The sequence below is a fragment of the Mustela putorius genome, unplaced genomic scaffold (assembly GCF_011764305.1).
Source record: "Mustela putorius furo isolate JIRA1106 unplaced genomic scaffold, ASM1176430v1.1 tig00003834_pilon_pilon_pilon, whole genome shotgun sequence".
NCBI classification, from domain to species: domain Eukaryota; kingdom Metazoa; phylum Chordata; class Mammalia; order Carnivora; family Mustelidae; genus Mustela; species Mustela putorius.
Genome location: NW_025421987.1, coordinates 44422785 through 44448829, shown reverse-complemented (window position 1 = coordinate 44448829; position 26045 = coordinate 44422785). Strand labels below are relative to the sequence as shown.

Below are 26045 nucleotides of genomic sequence, written 5' to 3'. Positions count from 1 at the left end.
AGATAAGGGGCGGGGCGAGGAGCACGAGAGGGAGGGCGGGGCGAATTCGTGGGCGGGCCTTGAAACGGAAGGGGTGGGCCTGGCGTGGGAGAGGACAGGTAGGGTCCGCAAAAGGGATGGGTGGGGCTAGGCGCTGGAGAGGAAGGTTGGGGGCGGCGAAAAGAGAAGCACCCAAAGGCGTAGGGGAGTGAAGGGCACGGGGGTTTAGAGGAAGAAAGATTGAAAAGAGGGCATTCCTGAGGCGGGGAGGCCGCTGGGCTGGGGAAAGACGTCCTACCTTCCCAAAGCACTCCCAAAACTGACGTGAGCCTTCAACCACTTACCCTGGGTTCGGTCCCGAGAGCCGGAGTCCAATGCTCAAATCCAGCAGCGTTTTGGGAATTACAGTTCACATCTTTCGGAAATCCCTGTGAAATCTTAGAACCTTCTAGAATAGTTGGGGTCTTTCATTTCGGACATCCCCTTTCTGCGGGGCTTATTCTGCTTTTTAAAACTATTAAGGAAAAATTTAAACAGGCAAAAGTGAATCCATTTTTAATAACCCTTACATACCCATCACCAAGAATCAACGCTTAACATTTTGGCAATCTAATTTCATCCCTCCCCCGACTCTATGCTTGAGTATTTTGAAACAAATCCCAGACATTATTTTACCCTTAATGTGCATCTCAAACTGATACAGATTTTTTAACTTCACATTAACCTAATTTCACATCTAACAAAATTAAGAATTCCTTCATGTCATCTAATACTCACTACATATTCAAATTAACCTGGTTAAAGCCAAATGTCATTTAATGTTTTCTTTTTCCTATCAAAAGATTAAAAAAAAAAAAAGTCTTCACATTGCATTTTGGTATAGTTCTTAAGTCTTATAACAGATTTTTTTAACACTTTCAATGATTTCCTTTACTATCTGGGATTCTTCTATTTTAAAAAAAAAAAAAAACTTTCTAGGGCACTTGGGTGGCTCAGTAGGTCTTCCTGCCTTCAGCTCAGATCATTATCTTGGAGTCCAGGATGGAGCCCCACATGGGGAGTCTGCTTCTCCCTCTGTCCCTTACCACCCTGCTTATTCTCTCTCTTGCCATCTCTCTCTCAAATAAGAATCTTTAAAAAAAAATTTTTTTTCACCAACTCATTGGTTTTCCTGAAATAGAGGGATCCTAGAAGAAACACTACATAAATGCTGTGGTTTTTCCCTTTAATTGTAAAATTTCAGAAAAATGAGTTGGTGCCTTAGCAACCTCCAATATTAACCAGTGAGGTTTTGTTTGGTTGGTATCACTAGGAATGCATACATTTTACATATCTGATGTGGTTTAATCCATAATTTATGATACTCAAATTCTGTTAGGCTAGTGGCACACCTTAGAGTTGACTGCTTTGTCCTTTTGATGTGATCCATTGACACACTGAATAAGCCTACAGGCCTACTATCCCTCTTTCCACACATACTCCTGGTTTTGTTTACTCCTAAATTTCTTAGGGATTTTACAAAACAGCCATAAGCTTTGTCACTCCCAAGCCCTTGTTCAAGCCGATTCCTTTGCCTAATATGCCTTTTCTTATTTATGCACCCCAACTAATTTAGGTATCCTTGAAGACTCAGTGCTAACTTCATGTAGTTTTCTCAAATCCCCACAAAAGAGTGAGGCTTCATTCTTTCTTCCAAAACTACAGTAGTGCCAAGAGCATGGACCACCTTGAATTAGTAATTATTGCAACTCTGCTCTGCACAACTGTGAGTTCATTGTGGATGCAGGCCTTCACATGATTATTTTGTATCTCTGAAGTTCCTGATAAATGAAAACTTAATAAAATGATTCGTAAATGAAAAATCCATCCATTTATTAAACAAATTTACTATCTACTATAAAATAGGTGTTGAAGATTCTGAGATAATTTGTACAGCTTACTGAATTATGGAGAAAACAGACACAGAAACAAAATACAATGTTTAATGGTATAATAATATTTTTTCTGTCTGTGGGCATAGCTACATTTCCCATTTTCTGTCCCTTCTTCCCAGAACGTTCCTCATCCCTGTCGCTGACTCCTCATCATTTGAGTTCTCAGCTAAAATATCCCCCCCTTAGAAAGACTTCTCCTCACTGAATCACATAAATGATCTTCAGTAGCCAACAACCAGCCTCTTCCATAAATACACTGGGGGACATTAACCAATAGAATACATCAAATGTGATGATATATATGTGACTATGTGATTGTCTTATGTAGACAGTACAATCCATTTTACTGGAGTTGCTTACTCTCTCCCTTGCTTGAAGGAAGCAAGTGGCCATGTTGGGGAATCTCACATAACAAGGAATGGAGCCTCTTGAAGCTGAGGGCAACCTCCAACCCACAGCAAGAAACCAAAACCTTCAATCCTGCCACTCCAGAAACTGAACTCTGCCAAAAACCTGAGTGAGATTAAAAGCATATCCTTCCTCATTAGAACCTTAGATAAGATCACAGTCTCACCCAGTATCTTCACTGCAGTCTGAGACCCTGGAGGAGCTACTTAAGCCATGCCTAGATTCCTAACTATAAAAACCAAGATAGGGACACCTGGGTGGCTCAGTTGTTTGAGCCGCTGCCTTCGGCTCAGGTCATGATCCCAAGGTCCTGGGATCAAGTCCTGTATCGGGCTCCTTGCTCAGCAGGGAGCCTGCTTGTCTCGCTGCCTCTGCCTGCCTCTCTGCCTGCTTGTGTGTACTCTCTCTCTCTATCTCTGGCAAATAAATAAAATCTTTAAAAAAAAATAAAAAATTTTAAATTTTAAAAAATTAAAAAAAATAAAAACCAAGATAATACACATCTATTACTACTAGGTTTTTGGTAATGCTACACAGCAAGAAATAATGTGCAGTCTTTATGAAATTACATGGTATTTTGCAGTTTACTTGTAACTTTGATATTGTAGAGGAGCGCTAGTTAATAAAAAAAATCATTAAAGTTATACTTTGCCATATTGAAAGACAGTTGGCAATGTTTCTGCTTATCTTTTAAGGGGGATACTCTCTGCCCTTGTTCCTTTGGGTAGGAAAAACCTTGGACAATACAGATAGTGTGCACTTCTAGAGCAAAGGGCAGGTTTGCTTAGAGCCTTAGAAGTCAGTCTCCTCGGCAACTCCATGGTTAAGCATCTGGCATTGGCTCAGGTCATGATCCCAGAGTCACAGGATTGAGCCCCACATCGGGCTCCCTGCTTAGTGAGGAGTCTGCTTCTCCCTCTGCCCCTCACCCTACTCATGCTCTCACTCTCTTGCACTCTCTCAAATAAATGAAAACCTTTAGAAAGAAAGAAACAGTCTCCCTTTGAGCAAAGGGCAGACGTTCTTACCACCCATTAGTAAAGATTTGGGTTTCCTAAGCTCACTGTTTTTTTCCTGTAATGTAACCCAGTGTGTATGCAGATGTCATTTGGCCTTCTTCACATCACCCTGTGGGAATTAGAGCTCAGTGAACTGACACAAAAATGCTGATACACCGCTGCTACAGCTGTAAGTAATAAATTACCCTTTACCTCTGACCTAGTAGTTTGCTGGCTTCTACTAGCATTCATGGGACTGTAGTAGGCAAATAGGGTATAGTTTTAAACCCTTCAGAGTTCTTAAAAAGCTATAGAGCATGATAAATAGCCCATATTTGCCTATGGAAATTGGAAGGCTTTTTTTCCCCACAGGCAGAAATGTAAATACTATATAAAATTACCTCTGAACTTATTAACTAGAGAAGTGAGAATTTTCAAGCCTTGTAATTCTTCTCTCTCAGCATATGGTGTCACTCCTCTACCAACATCTACTTCCTACCCTTGCTTGGTAAAGGCGCCACAAGTGGAATTAGTTAGGCCTGAAAAATAGCTAAGCACTTTCGTCATGGTTGGATTTTAGAAAGCATTTCTTTAGTTGTTGCTTTTTACATTACCAGGGCTGTCATCCACAGAATGACGGCTTGGTGGCATTCATAGGTTATGCTTCCATTCAGTACCACACAATAACATATTCACTCTACTATAAAGAAGTCCATTATAGTCACCATTTCAGCCTTAGCTGCCTATTAATAAAGCAATGACAACAGCAATAACAAAGAGCTCCACGGGCTTAAAATAGTAAAATATTGCTGGTTGGAATCAGAATTGGAAGCAAGAACTTGAAATGAAAGATGCTAATCAAACCAACCTCAGAGTTGCTCTGTAAAACAGATAGTTCATCTAATCCTTCATTATTTAGTCTCCACATGCCTCCTTCTCTCAATTTAATCTCCAGTTACAACTCTAAAACTGTCGTGTTTTTCTTGGGAGAAGTGGGTCTTTGAGAGTTTTCTTGGGGGAGAATGGGAAACACTAAATGTTATTGTTCTTTACTCCTACTTTTCCTTTAAGACTAAGGCCATCCTGTTGCTGGGTGAATGGGAGAGACCCTGGTTCCTGAGCCAATGACCCAGCCAGAACTGAAGGAGTTACACAAGGTTCTTGGTCTTGTCACAAGAAGGAATTCAAGGACAGACAGGCAGCACAGTGGATGAGTAACAGAAGCGGGAGAGTTTATGAAAGTAAAAAGTACCCTGTAGCGATATGAGAGCAAGAATGATAGCAAGAGCAATGTGTGGCATTGGGGGTTTCGGTTTCTATCTTTTAGTGACCGTTATTAACCAAGGGGCAAAATATTTATTACTTGGGGTGGGAAGAAGTGTTTCACAGTTTTTCTTCCTAATTTGGCCAGGGGTTCCCTGTCACAGCCTCCGCCATCTTGGACTTGTTGGTTAGATCTGACTTCTTGTGGAGTATTGCCAGGAGGGGCCTCTGACTTTCCCAGTAGCTAACCATGACTTCCTCCGTGCTGGCCTCCTGGGATCCTGTTAGAACCTAACTAACCACCTACTCTAACAATCCCACAAGCCTAAAGACACTTAGACTGAGTAAGAAAAAGTAAAAAGTGGTGTTTGTGTTAAAACCAATCATTAACCTTAAAGCTTACCTCTTTATAACTTAAAAGGCAGAAGAAAAAGCAACTTACATGTGTAGGGTAACGGTACCATTCTGAAACGAGAGGTAAGTGGCTGGATATAAATAAATATTTCACTTTGGAAAGGATTATCTTTTGGTCTTTTTTTTTTTTTTTCAAGGGCAGGAGAATATTTCATCGTGAAGAACCAGTTGTTGGAGGGTTTTAAGCACCAGTGCTCAACTGATGAGTCACGAACTCTACCTCTGAAACTAATAATACACTATATGTTAATTAATTGAATTTAAATAAAATAAAATTTTTTTTAAAAGAATCACAGGGCACCTGGGTGGCTCAGTGGGTTAAGGCTTCTGCCTTCGGCTCAGGTCATGATCCCAGGGTCCCCGGATCGAGCCCCAAGTCGGGCTCTCTGCTCAGCAGGAAGCCTGCCTCCCCCTCTCTCTCTGCCTGCCTCTCTGCCTACTTGTGATCTCTGTCGTTCAAATAAATAAATAAAATCTTAAAAAAAAAAAGTCACAATGGTCAGGGAGGAAACTAAGATTTTTTTTTTAAAAGATTTCATTTATTTGAGAGAGATAAAGATCACAAGTAGGCAGAGAGGCAGGCAGAGAGAGGGGGAAGCAGGCTTGCTGCTGAGCAGAGAGCCCAATGTCGGACTGGGCTCGATCCCACGACCCTGAGATCGTGACCCGAGCCGAAGGCAGAGGCTTAACCCACTGAACCACCCAGGCGCCCCAGAAACTAAGATCTTGCTAATATTTGGAAAACGGCCTGTTGTTACCCAACTTCTTTGGGGCTATTACCCAACTTCTTTGCCTGAGGCCTGCCAATACTAGCTAACCCAGAGGAAGTCACAGAGTGTTGTCACTGCAGTATCCTTTCTTCACTGAAGCAAGGAAGGACAGTGGGCAAGAAAAATCTTTTCTCAATTGCAGAAACTGAGTATGTTCGTCTATAATCTACATCTACAATTTATCTCAATTTTCTTAACTCCCTAAATTCTCTTAGATACTTGTCTTTTATTCCTTGTTGATTTCCTAGACACTAAAGTTCAGTAACAAATTAAATGGAAATCAATGATTAATCTAAAAATAAGAAATATTCACTTTGCATTTAGACATATTAAGTGGGATAGTAGATAGAGCATAGACCTTAGAGGGAAAAGATGTTGAGCCTCAGGCCTACCATTTACAAGTATGTGACCTTGAACAAATCATGTCCATCTCTCAATATTCTCATCTATAATGTAAATAATAAGCTCAACTGCTATGAAGACCAAATGATGGTTCACAAACTCTTCATGTATGGAAGACATCACAGCTGAAGATGATGCTGCCATTTCAACCGCTTATACATTCTAACTGAGCCTATCTTACAAATCTGGTTTCTCTATTAAGAATTATCAGTGCCAATATGAGAGTTATTGGACAGTACTAGAGGGAAACATCAGTTCAAACAACACTTTTTTGTTTTTCTCCTTATTTTAAATAGATCTATGGGGGAAAAATACTTCAAGAGTCTTTGTAGCAACAGGGCAAAATAAAGCTTTCTTGGGAATAATTTGTCTGAATAAAACTTTATGTATGCTGTGTTTACCATCTGCTAATTACTGTTGGGGCACCAAAATGAGAACGACAAGATCATAGCACATCAACTACAAATTCACAATATGTATTTATAACAAAATAATTATTTTTGCTTAAAAGCAAGGATATGGCTAGAGCTCTTAGAATAAAACCTTGTTTCACACCACCTACAAGGGTAGTGAAAGAGGACATCAAAATCATTAAATTCAATTACTACCCCATGAAGCAGCATTTTCCAAATTGCATTTAGTGGGGTGCTACTAAGATAGTTTTCCTTGTTTTTCAAGTGTGGATAATTGACTTCTTAATCCTGCTCTGTTCATGACCCATTGTCATCATCGGTCCCTGTAAGATCACTTGATTGGCATTTATCCCCATTCTCTTCCCCCACTTAACTTTCCTTCATAAACAACGATTCTGCTTAAAGCAAGTCTTTTTATACATATGCCGTCTTATGTGTGTTTTTGGGTTTTGTGCCCCTCTTCTTTAAATTTATGTAAATGGTATTGGGGTACATACCTATTCTCTTACTTTCAATACCCACACTCTTTAAAAAATTTGTCCATGTTACTTTATGTTGTCAATTTCTTCTAGTATGTGCCCAGGACACTACATTTCCCTATCCACCCCCACAATGATGAATGCCCACATTGCCTCCAATCCTCTGCCCCATAAACAAGCTGTCACAATTATCCCCATATATGTTCCCTATGGACTTGCTGGGAAAGTCTTTGGAATACAGAGCCAGAAACAGAATTGCTGAGTCACAGAATATACACCTACTCTTAAATTAACTGGATACTGCCCAACTGCCCCCCAAAATGGCAGGACCATTCCACATCACCAACAGTAACCTGGAAGGATTCCTTACAGGTACTTGACATTGTTCAGCTTTCTTTTGTCAGTCTAATGGGTCTAAAGTGATTCTTCACTGTTTTGTTTTCCTTATCTATGATTTATACTCGTAGTTCTTTTTATAAGTGTTGGCTTCAGGTTTTTCTTTTATATATTCTACATATCCTCTTGCAGTAAGTAGGCAAACAAAAAAGTTGCTTGAACATTTCTTCTCCTATATACTGTCTGTTCATATCCCTTTTCCATATCTCTACTGAGGTTGTTATTGTTACTTTCTATATGTTTCTTAATTATTCTAGACTTCAATCCCTTGTTGGATTTAGATATTTCAAGTATCTTTGACCAATTCATCATTTATCTGTTAATTTTATATTCTATAGTCTCTATTGAAAGATAAATTGAGGCATAATAAAAATTTAAGAGCTTGTTTGAACAAAAATTGGTACAAATTGGACAGAAGAAATGGTTAGGAACACTTGCTCTACTGACAAGAGCTCAGAGAGAGTCTTCTACAGAGAAAAGGCAGAAGAAAAGCCAATTATTGACTGGCTACAGCTTAAATTTTAGTTGGCTGTTTGTGAGTGGTTGTCCTTAGCATTTTGATTTTGTAACCTTGAGGTATTTATAGGCTCAATTTTTGGTTTGCTTAATGTAGGCCACTGCAGCATTAGTGCCACAGCAGTCTAATGGCTTCTTTAATTAATCTCTGCTATGGAAAACATCAAGCTGTTGTTTTGATGTGATTATCTTTTTTTTTTTTTTTAACTTATGATGAGAGAAAAACTCTCTAAAGGCCTAATATACAAGGGAAGCCATTTTAGATTTCTTTCTAAGTTAGCATGACTGCACATCAACTTTGTTCAAAACAACAGCCTGATTTACAGCCTGCTACACATTTATTGTACATGTGCTTGTGTAGCCTAAGAAAAGGTACCCAAAAGGAAAACCCTCTTGTCCTTGAGATATCAATAACACTCCTGTTCCTTACATTCCTTTACAATAAAACTCATAATTCCTGCCTATACACTAACCTATAATCTATTGAGCTTTTACAAGATATAAAAAAGTATACAACTCCATAGAAACTATTTATTCTCGAGAGTACTTTTTTCCCTGTGAAGAGTGTGCTTCCTGTGCAGCTGTTTTAACTTGGGCTCAGATAAAACTCTTTACTTTTAGAAATTCTAAATGGTTTGTTCAATTTGTGTTGACACTTAGAATCTGTGCTTTTGCAATGTTGTCAAATAGGTTGTACCCCACGCTTCAGTATAAAGATAACCTCCAACCAACTTTACATTAATGTATTTTGGGGTCTTAAGTAACAGACATACTATTAAGGTTGGATGATTGTTTTTAAGATTCTATTTTTATTTCACATATATTATTTGCTTCAGGGGTACAGGTCTGTGAATCATCAGTCTTATCCATTTCACAGCACTCACCATAGCGCATACCCTCCCCACTGTCCATATACCCCCCACTCCCCAGCAACCCTCAGTTCGTTTCATGAGATTAGGAGTCTCTTATGGTTTATCTCCCTCCTGATCCCACCTTGTTTCATTTTTTCCTTCTCTACTCCACCAAGACCTCTCACCCTGCCTCTCAAATTCCTCCTATCAGAGAGATCATATAATTTTCTTTTTCTGATTGACTTATTTCCCTCAGCATAACACCCTCTAGTTCCATCCACATCACTGCAAATGGCAAGATCTCTTTTCTTTTGATGACTGCATAGTATTCCATTGTAGATATACACCACACCTTCTTTCTCCATTCATCTGTTGATGGACATCGAGGTTCTTTCCATAGTTTGGCTATTGTGGACATTGCTGCTATAAACATTCCAGTGCACGTACCCCTTCAGATCACTGTATTTGTACCTTTAACATAAATACCCAGTAGTGCAATTGCTGAGTCATAGAGTAGCTCTATTTTCAACTTTTTGAGGAATCTCCATACTGTTTTCCAGAGTGGCTACTCCAGCTTTCATTCTCACCAACAGTGTAGGAGGGTTCCCCTATCTCCGCATCCTCGCCAACATCTGTCATTTCCTAACTTGTTAATTTTAGCCATTCTGACTGGTGTGAGGTGATATCTCATTGTGGTTTTGATTTGCATTTTCCTGATGCCGAGTGATGTTGAGCACTTTTTCATGTGTCTGCTGGCTATAAAGATTTTATTTTTAAGTAATCTCTACACTGAATGTGGGGTTTGAACTCGTGACCCTGAGATCAAGAGTGGAATGCTCCACTGAAGGCACCAGCCAGGCACCCTAAAACTGGGATGATTAATAAAAAAAGAAAAATATATATATAGATGCTCCTCTATTTTCACTATTTTCTATTAATTTCTTAGTTTGACCTTTCACATGTACACCTTTAATGCATCCAAGGCCCCACCTTTTCATGTGGTGTTTAATTTTCTTCCATTTTCTTTTCCCCATTGATTTGTGCAGCCATGTTTATTGTACATTACCTTTCCAACTGATATTGATGTTGGAAGTCCAAGAAGCACTGTTTAAATAGCAAGATATTAAACAAGAGTAGTGAACACCTAGTTGAAAGAACTGATAATGTTAGATAAGGGTTATTTTAGGAGAACATAAGGACTACACATTGTATTTTTAAACATACCAATCCATAATGAAGTAAAAATCATGCCCATTAGAAGTTTTTAGATGATAAAATAGGGATGGTTTTGGTAATCTGGAAAATATACATTGAGAAATTACTTACTTCTAGGGTGCCTGGGTGGCTCAGCCTGTTAAGCGACTGCTGTCAGCTCAGGTCATGATCCTGGAGTCCCAGGATCCAGTCCCACATCAGGTTCCCTGCTCAGCAGGGAGTCTGATTCTCCCTCTGACCCTCCTCCTTCTCATACGCTCTTTCTCTCTCAAATAAAAAAGATCTTTTTTAAAAAGAGAGAGAAACTACTTCTATATAGCGCCCGTTCACATTCAATCAATGGATTCCCGGATCTAAATCTCTAAAATACAGCAACAAACCTTGGTTAGGTGATACTGAAAGTTTGAGTACCCAAAATATCAATCACTAGGCAGCTATTTGAACAATGCCTTGAAGCCCCGCTTTAAAAAATAAGTTCACTCCCTTTCTCCAACAACTCTCTGCAGAGGAAAAAACAAAAAACATAGTAGGCGCCAGTTCGCATATATCTAATCGAATTCGAGAATCAAGGAAAAGTCCTTTTTCAAATGTTTTAACTGATATATTCGCCCTATGAGTGAACAATTCATACTGAAATCAACTCAAAAAGGCAGCTAATAAACACCAGTCCGTTAATAATTTAACGTGTATGGGGTACCGTATGAGTATTAGAATTTTCTTCGCCACACTTGTGGATTGCATTATCCAAATGTCTTTGCTGAACGCTTTTAACTAAATCAGAAAACGACGGAGGTGGAGGTGGGGACGGGGAGAGAGAGGAGGGCAGATTATACAACAGCAGGGGAGGAGAGGACAGATAACACAGCAGCAGGAAACCTGCGGAACTAAGACGTTACTTGGGGGAGGGGGACTGGCTCTCGTTAGTGGTTTCTCTTGTTGAGCGTGGACAAGTCATTTCACCTTCCTCGGTTTCGATTTTCCACTGTTGGGCGGAGAGGTTGTGAAGTAGGAGTTAATTTACTCCGCTCTTCCTGTTCGAGTCTTCCCACATTGATTGACAAACCCTGCGCTTTCACTCCGCCTCTCTACGCCTGCGCGGAAGAGGCGCCTCGCTTTAATACCTTCATTTAGCCTCTCCAGCGTAGGCGCCAGTTTCCCTCCCTGTCTGAGAGAGGCGGGACTTCCTGTCCCTTATAGACCAACTGCCGGAAGTGACTGCAGGCGAATCGGCGTTAGCCAAGCCTGGGAGAGTGTAGTTGGCGGTGCTGACTGCTGCTTTAGGCTTCAAAGATGCCAGGTCTGGCGGCCGCAAGCCCTGCCCCGTCTGACTCACAGGAGAAAAAGCCGCTGAAGCCCTGCTGCGCCTGCCCGGAGACCAAGAAGGCCCGCGATGCTTGGTCAGTGCGCCAGCGGGGAGGGGGCGGCGGGCAGGCCCCGCGCGCCGCCTTCCGGTGCCTTCGTGCCCTGCCTGGCCCTGGGCTCGGAGTTTCGCTGTTCTGCGCTCTTGAGAGTTAAGAGGGCCCTGTAGGGTATGGATCAGCTGTCTCCATTGAGCCCATAGCCCAGACCGGAAACATGGATGAAAGGTTAAGAGAGAGGTCACACAGAACCAGGCTCGCTTCACTTAGTGATCCTTTACTGCAAGGGGTTTTTGAGTTGTGTTGTGTCAAGCACTACCTTAGGTCTACTAAAGACATAGAACTGTAGATGCTACTTGATTTAAAGGAGCTTAAAATTAATGGAGACGTATACTAAGATTGCTGTTACCACGTGGCATGGGCCGTGATAGAAAATTTTGGCAAGATCAAAGAGTTAAAGTGTTCTGGTAAAGTTTTGGCACAGTAGGACACGGTACATTTCTTAAAGTACTGAAGAGTTCCCCCTACCTCTCCCCGCTCTTTGGGTAAATGAATTAAAGATCAGACTATGACGTTGATGACAGTGTTCAGAATAGTACATCTAAAGTACTATCAACGCACAAAAGGTTTTGTTTGTACTAATTTTATACAGCTTGTGTTGTGGAGCAAGTCTCATTTGGCGGATGCTCAGAAAATGGGAATGTACACCTCTCCCTCCAACCCCTTTTTGTCCTCCTATAAAAATAATAAAAAGTGGCATAGTGGGGTTAATAATTGCAGGAGCTTAGTGCTTTTTATTAATACTCAGTACTTCGCAAATAATACTGTGAAAGGTGAATTGAAAGACTACAATCTGGTAAGTGCTTATTGAATCTAAAGATAGTATGCTGTCATGATTAAGAGCCTGGGATCCAGAGTCAAGGTTTGAATCCTGGTCCACCACTATGTGACTTAGAGCAAATTGTGCGAAATGGGCTTAATAAAAATATCCACCTCTATCTAGGATTACTGTAAGGGTTAATGATTCAAGCCACACAAGTGCCTTGCTAGCTATTACCTTCATAGGGAGCTCTACCCCAAGCATTTATTCATTTGCAGGCAGCCCTTGAGCTGTTTGAAGGATGTATAGGATTTGGATCTCTAAAGGAGAACTTAACCTTCAAATTGTTTTTGTGTTAATTGCTTCAGACCACTATGCCCATATACCTGTAGTTAGTATTTTTTTTTTTTTATAATTGCACTTGGCTTAGCTTGATCTTTGCTAAAATTACATTTTCAGGCCCTAGAAATAAAGCTGTGTGGTCCTAGGTTTTACTTTGTGAATTTTACAAATAAAAAGTTCTTTGATCATCATGAGGGAGGCTCATCAGGATGCTGTTGGCTGCCAGATCTTGCTGTTTGAATGTTTTGGGGTGTATTGTGATAAGAAGTTTTATTTAGGTCTATTTGAATGTAGGGCAGAATAAAAAATTTAATTCCTCTGTACTAGGCAAAAAAGTAAGTTCTTCTCTCTGTCCTTTGTTTAAAGTAGATATTGTACTCAGATGGTTTATTTCATTAGAGAACTGTGTTGTTCCTTGGATATGAACGAGAGGCAATATTAAGCATAATTATTTCTTCTAATTAGATTCTCCCTAAAAACTAGTTATCTGTGAAACATCTTTATGGGCATGGAAGTATCACAAGAGCCAATAAAAACAAAGCCATCTGGGGTAGTAGCTTTTTAAATTTTTTTAACCCCAGCTACATTCCATCAGACCCATGTTCTGCCTCACTCCCCATCACTATCATGCATGCTTACTTACTACTAACGTGTTTAATGCCTGCTTTGTTAGATAACAAGTACAATTTGTTTGATAGCATCATTGAGAAAGGAGAAGAACACTGTGGACACCTAATCGAGGCCCACAAGGAATGCATGAGAGCCCTGGGATTTAAGATATGAGATGGTGAGCAAGATTCTTTCTGATTGGGAAGATAATACATAGACTTATTGCTTCAGATTTGTGCTTTATAGATTTAGCAGTAATTTGGGCAACATTCTGTTCAAAAGGCAGTTCACCTGGCTAATCTAAGATGCTTAAGTATCACTTAAAAATAATTTTCAGTTTCTAATATAGGGAGTAAATGATGTTAATAAATTGAGAGGTATTCAGTAGATCTTTCACAAAAGAGTTTGATAAAAGCCTTTAGAGTCAGAAGGAGGGGCGCCTGGTGGCTCAGTGGGTTAAGCCTCTGCCTTTGACTCGGTTCATGATCTCAGGATCCTGGAATCGAGCCCCATATTGGGCTCTCTGCTCAGCGGAGGGCTTGCTTCCCCTTCTCTCTCTGCCTGCTTCTCTACCTACTTGTGATCTCTCTCTCTCTGTCAAATTAAAAAGAAAAAAAAATTTTTTAGAGTCAGAAGGAATAATAGTGTAGGAAGTTGTCTGACTTAAAGGAACTAAAAGGAAAATATTCTTTATTTATTTCTGATGTTGTGGGTCTTTAGTACGGGCTTTTAAGTAGGGAATAAGTAGTACATAGAAGCAGTGCTTTCTGCAAAAGAAAAAGGAACTATGACTACTTTTTTGTACCAGGCTTCCAATAATACTACAACCTCAGACCTTTTTTTTTTCCTTTTGGGATATTTATTTATTTATTTATTCATTCATTCATTTGTCACACAGAAAGGAAGAGAAAGAGAGAGCATACAGGTAGGCAGAGGGAGAGGTTGAAGCAGTTTCCCCTCTGAGCAGAGAGCCTGATGCAGGGCTCAAACCCAGGACCCTGGGATATGACCTGAGCCAAAGGCAGAAGCTTAACAGACTGAGACACCCAGGTGCCCCAGACCATTTTTTTTTTTTTAAGAACTCTGAATCCAAATTTTAATGCTAAAAGGGACCTTAAATTAACAACAATACCATAAATAAATGATCTTTTGTTTGGAAGCTCTTTCCTCAGATAGCACCTTAATTCCTTCCAATCAGGTCTGTGTTCAAAAGTCTCCTTATGAGGCACCTGGGTGGCTCAGTCCGTTAAGTGTCTGCCTTCAGCTCAGGTCATGATCCTGGAGTCCTGGGATTGAGCCCTGTATTGATCTCCCTGCTTAGTGGGGAGTCTGCTTCTCCTTCTCTCTCTGCCCCTCCCCCTTCTTGTGCTTTCTCTCTCTCTCTTTCTCTTTCTCTATAAATCAGTAAAATCTTTAAAGAAAAAAAGCCTCCATCTTAGACAATCTTTGCCTCAACACTCCATCTGAAATAGCATTCCTGCCCATCACTATCCCAGCACTGTCCTATAGAACTTCCTGTGATAATGAAAATATTCTGTACCTTCACTCTCCACTATGCTATATGTGGAGCCATATGTGGCTCTTGAGCCCTTGAAATGTGACTAGTAAAACTGAAGAACTGAATATTTAGTTTAATTTTAATTTAAATAACCATATCAGCTAGTGGCTACCCTATTCTTAACATCACTGCTTGCATATTAGATATTTACTTATTATCTGCTTTTCTTTACTTCAAGTAGAATTTAAACTCTGAGAAAGAATTAATTTTTTGCTTTACTCTCTGTCCTATCCCTAGGACCTGTAACCATGGCTGGCACGTAGTAGGTTCACAATAGAGGTTTGTTAAATAAATAAATAAATAAATAAATGGGGAACTAAGGCCTCCCAAAGTGAGTTCTCCTTCCTTTGCTTTTTGCCTACCCCTCCCACCCCCCAATATCCACACCACACCACCACTTTTAACTTAATAATAGCTGAGAGATAAAGCCAAAGTCACATACCAATGTAACAGTAATAGAAAGCCTGGTTTCTTTCCCTTTCACCTCGCTTCTGCCTCTTTAGAATTTCACATATGGCTAGTCTTCCTCATGGAGCTATAAAAAAGGATGGACAAGGAACCTGTTCCAAGCTGATAAGTATCACTATGTAGTGAAGAACAGTCTAGGATGAAAGTCTTGAGGCTTTAATTTTGGTTCTCCTTATGTCTAGTTTAGCATGTATTTTACTTCAGCTACATTTAACATTCATCAAGACACTAATCCTCCCTGGGTTTCATTTTTTTAATTTATAAAAAGAGAACCATAATACATTTTGTGATTTTATATATGGTATGGTGGATTTTATATATGGTATACGGTATCCTGTGTGTACATGACATACTTAAATGGCTTTTAGATTTCTTTAAATCCCATGGTGAATCATTTTGTAAAATAAGTAAGTTGGGGATATGTGTCAGGAGGTGTTCTTTAAAAGTTAAGTATACCTTTTGATTATTTTTAAAGACCTAGAATCTTAACATTTATACACGGTTTCCTTGTTCATAATCTAACACTCTTCCTAGGGTGTTGTATAAACTGCTGGTTAGTGCCAAGCCTGTCTTGATAAAAAAGATGATTTTTAAAAAATGCTTATTTTAGGAGCAACAGAAACTTCTCTTGGACTTCACATGGACCACAGAGGTGCTACAACTGATATGATAATTATCATAAATTCACAAGGACTCAAAGATATCCTAGTTTTCTTTATATTATTGGGACAGAGAGTGAGAGTGATTCTTATGTACTTCGTTTGTGTGTAGAAGAAAATGGAGAAACTTTGGACTTACAAGACCTGATGTTTAACTGTGTGGTCTTGGGCAAGTCTGTCACTTTCTGGACCTTAGTTTATATAACAGAGTCATTGTGATGATTAAATGACAGGTGTATGAATAGGATTTGTCAACTACTTAAGAGAAACCAGAATGGGATAGTCTATGTCTTCAGAATTGTGGATAGCAGACATTCAGTTGAGGTCTGTTGAATATATGACCTGATTACATATTTTTGGATCCCGGTTATGAGAGAAACAATCTGAATCCACATAGGGCCTTTCTTAGAATTCAGATGTCATGTTTTCATTTACAGCATGATAGTGCTTTTGGAAAAGGAACAGGTGTTTGGATCTCCTTTGGTCCCAGGTGTCCTGTCTCTCTAACCCCCATTGGGAAATGGATGAACAGTGAAGTCAAAAAAACTTGTTCAGGTGACAAATGGATAGCTGGTGGAATTAAAACTGGAGTTTAGGTCTTTTATGTTCTCCAAAACACAGATGCTTTACACTTTATTCCTTGCATTTAATGAGATCTGTTGCCAACATACTCATCTTTAGGACACACATAGTCTTGATCTTCAATCCTGAAACTTTATTGTTGGGGTGCTTGGGTGGCTCAGTCAGTTTGATGGCTGTCTTCAGCTCAGGTCATGATCCCGGGGTCTAGGATCAAGCCCCACATTGGGCTCCCTGCTCAGCAGGGAGCCTGCCTCTCCCTCTCCCGCTGCCCCTCCTCCAGCCTGTGCATGTGTGCATGCTCTGTCTCTCTTTCTCTCTCTCTCACTCTGTTTCTCAAATAAATAAAAATTTTAAAAACTTAAAAGAGGGAAAGACCTATTGTTAAAATGCGTAGGGGTGGGTGTGTGTGTGGGGGGGGTGTGTTTATGAATAACCAGGTCATTGGCTGTAAAATCCAATACGACTGTCTACATTGTTATAAGATAAACCTAACTAAATGGATATGCCTTAGACTGTTAGATCACATTTTTCTGAGGATAGCTGTAAAGGAAAAACACTTTTGCAAACCTAGATCTTCCCAGTAATGATCGCAAAAGTTACTTAATTCAGAAATTTTTTGTAGATTTTAATGTTAGATCATAAATAAGATAGGTCTTATTGTACCTTTAATTTAGTACATTGGGACTTAATATAAAAGTAGGCTACATTCAGCCAGAGGTGTACTTTGTAATCACCTGAGGACTGTTTTCCAAAATTCACATGCTGTAGGCCTTGATCTCTTCCTGTTGACTCAGAAACTCCTGTGTAACCTTTAACTCATGTATACCCTTTAAGAGCCGTTGGGTTAAGCTGAAGAAGTAGCAGAGATACTGCTAAATATAAATTACCTAAAAATTTAATAATAGCAAAGGAAGAGACTTGAAAACTCCTAGGGAAAAATATGATGGTAGTGACTCTAGACACTTTCTTCTGTCTTATGACTATTTTTTTTTTAACTGCAAGAGAAACTAGAGAAACCAAGAACCTGCTTAAAAATGTAAAGAGGAAATGGCAGCTAGTATCTTTCTGACTTTAGGAGTCAGAAGGAACCTTGAGAACTTAGTCTAGGGGCTAAAATTGTTGAAAGAAAATGAAAGGACAAGGACTGAGCAGTGAGGATACTCTATTTACTGTTTAATAGAACTTAATAGTTGGTTAAAGTATGCTGATTTCACATATACCCACCTAATTATCTATGAAAATATGATCCCAAGAAAATCCAGAAAAAGTGTCATTTCTTGCTATTCAAACTTTTATTCATTCAATAGATCTTTATTGTTAAATACTAGAAAATTCTGGCATGAGAAAGACAGGGTCTCTTCTGTCAAGAACTTTACTTCCACATATATAACCAAGAGTTTTATACCCAGAGGCTTTCAGGAGTAGCCCCTCCTGATACATAGTTAGCGGCAGAAAAAGTAACAGTGGTATGGATTGCTGTCTCTTACAGTGTGGGTGGCTTCATTTCTGCTTACGTTCCTGCTCAATCCTTTCCTTAAGTGTATTCTTCCTTTGAGCCTTTTAGAAAAGAGAGTTCAGATGTTTTTATTGTTAGTAAGGTTTATCTTTTCTTAAACCGCATGCAGGGATTAATAGCTAGATGAAGAAGCACTTGCATTGGGCCTGAAGAGTTGGCTAGCCCAAATGACTTACCATTTTAAGCATTGTTCTCTGTCTTCTGGGTTAGGGACTGGGGGTGGGGGTAGATCTCGGTCTCGAGAGAAGCCTGGTACTGATTCACTTAAACCAGCAACCCTATCCTCTACTACTTTCCTTTTTTGATTTCTAAATGGATTTCATTTTTTCCCCTGGGGTCAAAATGAGTAACTTTACACAGGAAGTGTCTTGGATACAGAGCTGACCTTCTGCCTTCCACTTTGTGGATCTTTGCCAGACATACTTGAATCAGCAAGGAGGGCTTTGCAAATATCTTCTCTTGAATATCTGTAAAAATGAACTGCCCTAGCCTTTTGGGGAAGATATTTTTTAATAAATAAATATATGTAGTTTTTTAACAAAGACTTCTGAAGATTAAAAAATTTACTGGATCGAACAGTTTTGGTTTTTGATTTTTTAGTTAGACAAAACTAGAGTTTAAAACTATAGGTTTTTATTCTAAACCACAGTTTAGAATTAATAGTACTTGAGTGAGATTCATTTCCAGTGGTCTGGCATGATGTTTGAAATCTAATTTTCTAATATAAAATTTTTTTTGTAGGTGTACTCTGTGAATGAATAATTCCTGAAGAATGAAGAAGATTCAGTAGTTGTGAGAATTCTTTGAGGATCTTTGATAAATGGAAAAAGTATTTATAATTTATTAAAAAAAAAAGGAAATATCTCTGGTCAGAAATCTTAAGGTGTGTTTCTTTTTGTGTTCCCCACATCCTTACATGGCATTTATTTATTTTTCTTTAAGGACATAGTATTAAAAAAAATCTTAAAATATTAATTTCTTCTGTTGTGTCTTTCTGGGAACTCTAGATAAAAAGAAAGCAGGTACTGATCTCACTCAGTGAAATCTCCAAAATGAAGTGCATAGAAGTAAGGAAATAGCCGAGTTGAGAATGGGTATGGTAGCCATGTCATCTCATTCAGTGTTTTTGGTTTTTATTTTTAACTTACTTAAAGGCAAGAACTGGACAAGCTTTCAGTCTTAATATTTTATATCATTATTCTTACTCTTCACTAGTTCTCTCTTTGGGGTAAGTTATTTGTTTAGATTTTGGACTACATTTAGGTGCCTTGGCTTGGAAGATCTTAACTGTATGGCATAATTAATCTGTAGATGTCTAGTTGCATTTTAAGATAAACTAGGATCCTTAGTTTAATGCCTCTGGCCAGATAATTGTCTCTTATTGATTAGAAGCTGGCCCAGACCAGAGGCTGGACAAAGACAGATAGTCACCAATGAAATAACTTAGTGCTCTGCTAAAGAGTGATACCTGGGGTAGAACATAGAACCCCACGGTCCTGTTAGCTGCTTATGGCTAATGAAACAAGGTTGTATTCTGCCTGAAGTAAATTGAGTTTCAAATCTCAGCAAAAAATACTGAAGAACGTAAGAGAATATGTGGTGTCCATACGTCATTCTGTGATGGGAAAATTGCCTCTTTTATAAAATAAAGGAGCTGAATTAAGTTTTTCCTTAGGATTCCTTCTAGTTAATTAACAGCGTGGCTTTGAAATATGACAGACTTAGGTTCAATAGACACAACCTCTTTCAGTGGGTTTTTCTCATCTGAAAGAAAAAAAGCAAGGATAGAAGTAATACTTAACTGTACAGGGTTGTGACTACTACTTAAAATGGTTTATATACTATGGATTTGGCATAGTATCTAGCATTTAATGTTGATTAACATTCTCTAATTCTTTGATTTTATACTCATATTTCCCCTGAATATTTGTTTGGATATAATACATTCAGGAGGTATTTTATAGCTTTCAGAGTATTCTTCTAGGTGAAGAATAGAATTTTGGACTCCTGAGACAGATAAAAATCAACTTCCCACCAAAACACCCAGTCCTTGGCAGATAGTCATCCAGATTCTACTTGAATATGCCATGAACTACACAAAAGGGGGGAAAAATTTATAAACTTACCACCAAGTGTTAATTTTTGCTGTGTGCTGTTTCAAACTTTTCTTATGTATTTATACATGTTTTAAAAATAATAAATGAGGTCATTTTTCTATGCTATATATTTTTAATGAAATCATATTACTTTTCTCCCTTGATGTATTTTACCAGCTGTGATTATAATCCTCATATGTATAACTCCATTCTGAGCTTACTATAATTTAACCAGTTCCCTATTGCTTGTACCATCATTCATTCAACAAAGTGCTTTGTAGAATGCTTGCTCTATGTCAGATACCATTTGTGGAATTGAGTATCGGTCTTAAACAGGACATATACCTGACCTCTAAATTATTTCTGATTTTTTTGATGGCTGGTTTTATGGAAACATATAAGGAAGAAATCACCTGAAATCCTACCAGTGTACAATAGGACAACTTTTTGGTGACTTTGCCATTCATCCCTTTCTGCATGTATATACTTTATTATTTTGGGGGGGGGCACTTCATAATAAAACTGCACTGGAAGTTTCCATAGGAATTTCTTTACAGATCCCTTACTAATCACTTAGCTAAGGATGGGCCAGAGGCTATGCATGTTTTCAAGGCTTTGGATGAGTATTGCCAGACTGATCTCTAGAGGGGGGCTACCCATTGTACCTTTGTATCTGGGGGTGTCTATTTCCCTAAGCTCTTAGCAAGGTTAGTTTTTTCAGGCTTTGCCAGTTTGATATGTAAAGGAACCAAAGTGCCCTTAACATCTGCCATAATTAAAAATATATCTCATAAGACCCTCTGCCCATCCTTCCCTAGTGCTTAAGCCTTCCCAAAAATTACGCATAACATTTTAATACTAGTAATAGTAAGAAATGTTACCACAGTAATCTGAAAAATGAAAAAGTTTGCTTCCTAATAGGTGACCACCACATTCTGACATACATCTTTGCTAAGCCCTTGATATACACAGTAATTCCCAAACAATACAGACACAGTCACACCATTCTTTCTAATCATTTCTTTTTGTCTAATCTTAAAACATTTGACTGAAAGGTGGATAAGAATAGGACCATGAGGATGCCTGGGTGGCTCAGTTGGTTAAGTATCTGCCTTTGGCCCAGGTCATGATCGCAGGGTCCTGGAAGCAAGTGCCGCGTTGGTCTCCCTACTCGGTGAGGAGTTTGCTTCTCCCCCTTACTCTGCCCCTTCCCCCTGCTCACACCCTCTTTTTCTCTCTCTTAAATAAATAAAATCTTTAAAAAAAATACAAGACCAGGACCCTAAGTAAGGCCTACTTTAGGATAACTGTATGTTTCATTGGTCTGATGTGAGGCTGCTAGAAGAACCATAATCCCCATTTTACAGGTGAGAGGTATTCACTTTAAGGAAATCACTGCGGTCAGGGCACCTGGGTGGCTCAGTTGGTTGGACGACTGCCTTCAGCTCAGGTCATGATCCTGGAGTCCCGGGATCGAGTCCCGCATCAGGCTCCCAGCTCCATGGGGAGTCTGCTTCTCCCTCTGACCTTCTCCTCGTTCACGCGCTCTCTCACTGTCTCTCTATCAAATAAATAAATAAAATCTTTAAAAAAAAAAGAAATCACTGTGGTCAAATAGCTGGTGACCTGGAATGTGAGTTTTGGTCAGTAGAGTTCAAGCTGAATGTTCTTTCCTGTACCAGATACCTAATATAAACATCACATATTCATAGTTATTCATACAGTTCGTATCTAGTAAAGGCCTGTTATATGCAAGTAACTGTCCTAGGTGTTGAATATTCATGTGTAGATCAGACATACATCTTGCACTCAAGGAGATGAGAGGCTATTTGACTCAACATCTACTCGGGACATAATATATGCCTAATTATGTGCTAAGTAGTGAACAAAGATGTAAGATATGTTCTTACTCTAAGCTTCTCAGCTTATAATCTAGTACCTATATGTGTATAAACTGTGAACATACAAAGTTGAATACTCAGTTTTATGATGAATATTCCAAGATACTTTCCTAAAACGAGTGCATGTGTGACTACCCAGGGTTTCCTTTAGCTACCAAAAACTGCTAGCTGGTAGTTCCATCTCTGTCGATTATGGTGATTTTGAAAGCAAGTAATAGAAAATCCTCATCAAGAGAAACTCATATGTCTGGAAATCCAGAGTTAGGGGAACCTCTAGATGTAATGATGTCATAGGTTCAATGATATTATCCAAGAATCCAAGTTGTTTTCATCTCAGAGCTCTTTCTTCTGGGACTGATGATACCATGTACTTCCTTGTTCAAGTCCAGCAGAAGAGAGAAAGCATTCCCAAGACATGAAATCCCTTTTTTTTAAAAGTCTGATTGAGACAAATTAGGTTATATTTGCTGTATAGTTGCTGACCAGTAATAGTTGCTGAACAGAGCGCCTTATGCAGATTGGCTTAAATAGGACCCCTCCCCCCAACCCTTGGATCCATTTGTAATTATAGTTATCAGCACAAAACTGGAATTCTGTAACAAGGAGGAAGGGATAAATAGACTGAGTAGGCAATCAATTTTCCACCTTGTTCACTTAACAACTAAGTCATCCTAAATGGCCAAATTGAGTTTTAAAGGAGCATCTTCTCTCATAGTTTACTCAAACTTTTGAAAGAAACATATTAGTAAAGCACAATAAATTGGCTGATGTTAAGTTTTCATAGAATAAAACAATTAGCAGATGTTCAGAGAACTGTTTCCTGAAGAGTAGGCCTTCTGGAGACCCCAAGGGAGATCTGAGTCCAGAAGCATTCACCTGCAAGTACCAGAATGCCTAATTACGGTGCTTAAGCAAGAAATGTAGTTGACGTCCTGTCGTGAAGTCTGAAGGTTGAGAGTTCCAGATCCAAGACAGTGGCTCAGTAAAACTTTGGAGAAGTGTGACTTACTCTATTTTTCAGTTCTTTATCCTCCTCCTCCTTAGGTATATCACATCTCATGGTAGCTTCAAGCATTACATCACTGCACTACACTGGTCAAGCCAAGATAATAGCAGGCCTCGCACTGTCAGGAAGTTTTTTTCCCAGAAGCCCCACTTACACTTCCTCTTATATCCCGTTAGTCACATGCCCACTCGTAAGGCAGTTGCCACCGAGGGGAATAGGATATTGTGCTTGGCTTTGACCAGTCTTATTTTAGGCTCTGGCAACTGAGGGAAACTCTCACCTTCCTTAACATATTGTCCAAGCAAAATCACAGTTCCATAAACTAAGAAAAAATGGGGAATGGTTATAGGGCAGACAAACAGTAGTGTCTGCCTAAGGTCAACTTGGCAGTATGTGTCCAAAGCTCAGATCATGCCTCTGTTCTATTTTAATAGATATTAGGAAAGGATTAATCTCAGGCTCAGTGTTTTTCAAACTCTATGTGGTTTACTTTTTTCCAATTAATAATCACTACTCAGAAGTTGGGGAAAATATAGTTTAAAAAACACATCTACAAGCCCAGTCTTCATTGCATTAAAAGGCCGTAAGTCCCTTTGTCAAATTGCTATAAAAATGTCAATTCTCTCAGTTTCTGCCCTCATCTCATCATGGACCGGTAATAGCTCACAGACCAGCCGTAGTTCACAGAATCCCTTGGAGAGGCAGGTTAGCCAGCTGACTTCATAATCTGGCCCCGATCTGCCTTTCCTACCTCGTGTCCTGCTGTTCCTCCTGATTCACCGACAGTAGACTGTCCTCTATTACCAGAATATGTCGTGTATTTTGTTTTACTTCTGGACTTGACTTCACATTCTGTTCTCCTTTCCTGGAATGCCCTCCTCCTAGTTGGGGAACACCTCATCATCTTTTTAGACTGGCTTAAATGTCACCTTCCCTGTGATGTTTTTTTCTGAATTTTTTCTCCCTGATCAGGACTTCCTTTGACCCCCAAATACATTTATTTAATTGGATTGCAATTATTTCTGGGTCCGTCTCCCTCGATAGACCAATAGTTCCTTGAAAGTGACAGTTGTCATGCTCATCTGTATATCCCCTGTGCTTGCCACACATACTTTGCCCTAAATAAATGCTTATTGAATTGAATCAACTCAACAAATGGTGTGACGATGCGACTTCTGTTCGTTCCCTTTTATTCTCCCCCAATGTTTTTGGGCATCTGGCTGGCTCAGTTGGTAGAGCATGCAACTCTTGATCTCAGAGTCATGTTGGGTCTAGAGATTACTTTAAAATTAATTAATTTAAAAAATAAAGAACATATCAGGGGCACCTGGGTGGCTCAGTGGGTTAAAGCCTCTGCCTTCAGCTCAGGTCATGGTCCCAGGGTCCAGGGATCGAGCCCCGCATCGGGCTCCCTGCTCAGCGGGGAGCCTGCTTCCTCCTCTCTCTCTCTCCCTGCCTCTCTGCCTACTTGTAATCTGTCTGTCAAATAAATAAAAATCTTAAAAAAAATGAAGAACATACCATTTTTACACTTTTTTTTTTTTTTGCTGGCCTGTCAAATGTGGTTTTAAAAACAAGCTGCAACTTGGCTTTGTTGTATTCCCATCACAGGTCCCATCCTTCAGGCAACAATGTCATTGTCACTGCAGGCAGAATGTGAGTTTTATATACTGATGATGCCACACACACACAGACACACACATATCCCAGCAGCAGGAGCAATAAAGGAGCCTGTATATGGATACATATAAACTCCCAAAGGTACCTAGCAAGGTGGGACAACACAAAGAACACACGATTTAAATGACCTATGCTTTAGTTCACATACTAGCTCTGTGACCTTCCTTAACCTGAGTTTGTTTCTTCCAGTGAAAAAAGAAAAAAGATCCCATGGGATGACATGAAGAAACAAAAACTGCTTGATAAATGTAATGTTAGCATGCTCAGATGAGCACTTATGTGGATTGACAAAGAAGGGAGGCTGGGAATAAGAGCGGGTCTGCCTGTCTCTTTAATGGGTCAGGGCGGGGCCATTGGTCAGGCTTGCTGAGAAAAATGACCTGCTTTGAAATTCTAGCCTCCATTGCTTCTTCTTTCCTGCTTCTGATTTCCTGGCTCACAGCTGGCAGGAATCACCACTCTGGCAGCTCTGGGTGCATGACTAAGGTGAAGGGATGAACAGCTGCTGCTTGCTAAAGTCAGTGGGTTGGTTGGGAGACAGGCAGGTGACATAAAAGCAGCATATGGAAATCCCCAAACTCTACTGCTCAAATGACATCCAGATCATTGCCATGAGGAAGACTGTGGGCAGGGCCTTTCCTTCTCTAGTTGCTCTCTTTTCCTTAACCACTGATTTTCCCCCCTCAGCTTTAGAAAGAAGTGAATAAATTACACATCTGTTGGTTGATTTTAATTTTTTAAAAAAAGGGCACCTGGGTGGTTCAGTTGGTTAAGCATCTACCTTGGGCTCAGGTCGTGATCTCACTGTCCTGGGATTGAGCCCCGCCTAAGGATCCCTGCTCAACAGGGAGTCTGCTTCTCCCTCTCTGCACCCCATCCCTTATTCATTTACTTGTTCCTCCCCCCTCCTCTCTCTCAAATAAATAAACATAATCTTTAAAAAAAAAAACAAAAAGAGGGGCACCTGGGTGGCTCAGTGGGTTAAGCCGCTGCCTTCGGCTCAGGTCATGATCTCAGGGTCCTGGGATGGAGTCCCGCCTCGGGCTCTCTGCTCACCAGGGAGCCTGATTCCTCCTCTCTCTTTCTCTGCCTGCCTCTCTGCCTACTCTTGATCTCTGTCTGTCAAATAAATAAATAAAATCTTTAAAAAAAAGAAAAAAGAAAAGAAAAGAAAGAAAGAAAGGGGACGCCTGGGTGGCTCAGTCAGTTAAGCCACTTCCTTCAGCTCAGGTCATGATTCCAGAGTCCTGGGATCGAGTCCTGCATCCAGCTCCTTGTTCAGCGGGGAACCTGCTTCTCTCTCTACCTCTACCTGTCATTCTGCCTGCTTGTGCTCTCTTTCTCTCTCTCTGGCAAATAAATAAATAAAATCTTTTAAAAAAAGAAAAAAGAAAAGAAAAAATAAACTGGCT

The 26045-nt window shown here is 39.6% G+C and overlaps 1 protein-coding gene across 2 annotated transcripts; it reads left to right on the top strand.

Annotated features, from left to right (window-relative positions):
• The first annotated feature begins 11230 nt into the window (after positions 1–11230).
• Positions 11231–18826, top strand: LOC101669993 (cytochrome c oxidase copper chaperone). 2 transcript variants are annotated; one of them, XM_004772800.2, is made up of 4 exons: positions 11231–11435; positions 13257–13345; positions 14963–15004; positions 18692–18826. In XM_004772800.2, exons 1-2 carry the CDS (start codon positions 11329–11331, stop codon positions 13339–13341), a joined length of 192 nt encoding a protein of 63 aa, XP_004772857.1. In that variant the 5' UTR covers positions 11231–11328; the 3' UTR covers positions 13342–13345; positions 14963–15004; positions 18692–18826. The 2 variants fall into 2 exon arrangements, with proteins under 2 accessions (XP_004772857.1, XP_004772856.1); XM_004772799.2 differs by lacking the exon at positions 14963–15004.
• Positions 18827–26045: the final 7219 nt, after the last annotated feature.

Bases quoted from the DNA above. Each gene is read 5' to 3' on its own strand.
- LOC101669993 (XM_004772799.2), top strand. From the start codon at position 11,329: ATGCCAGGTCTGGCGGCCGCAAGCCCTGCCCCGTCTGACTCACAGGAG. The intron at 11,436-13,256 runs GTCAGTGCGCCA...TTTGTTTGATAG, and splicing joins AAGAAGGCCCGCGATGCTTG to CATCATTGAGAAAGGAGAAG.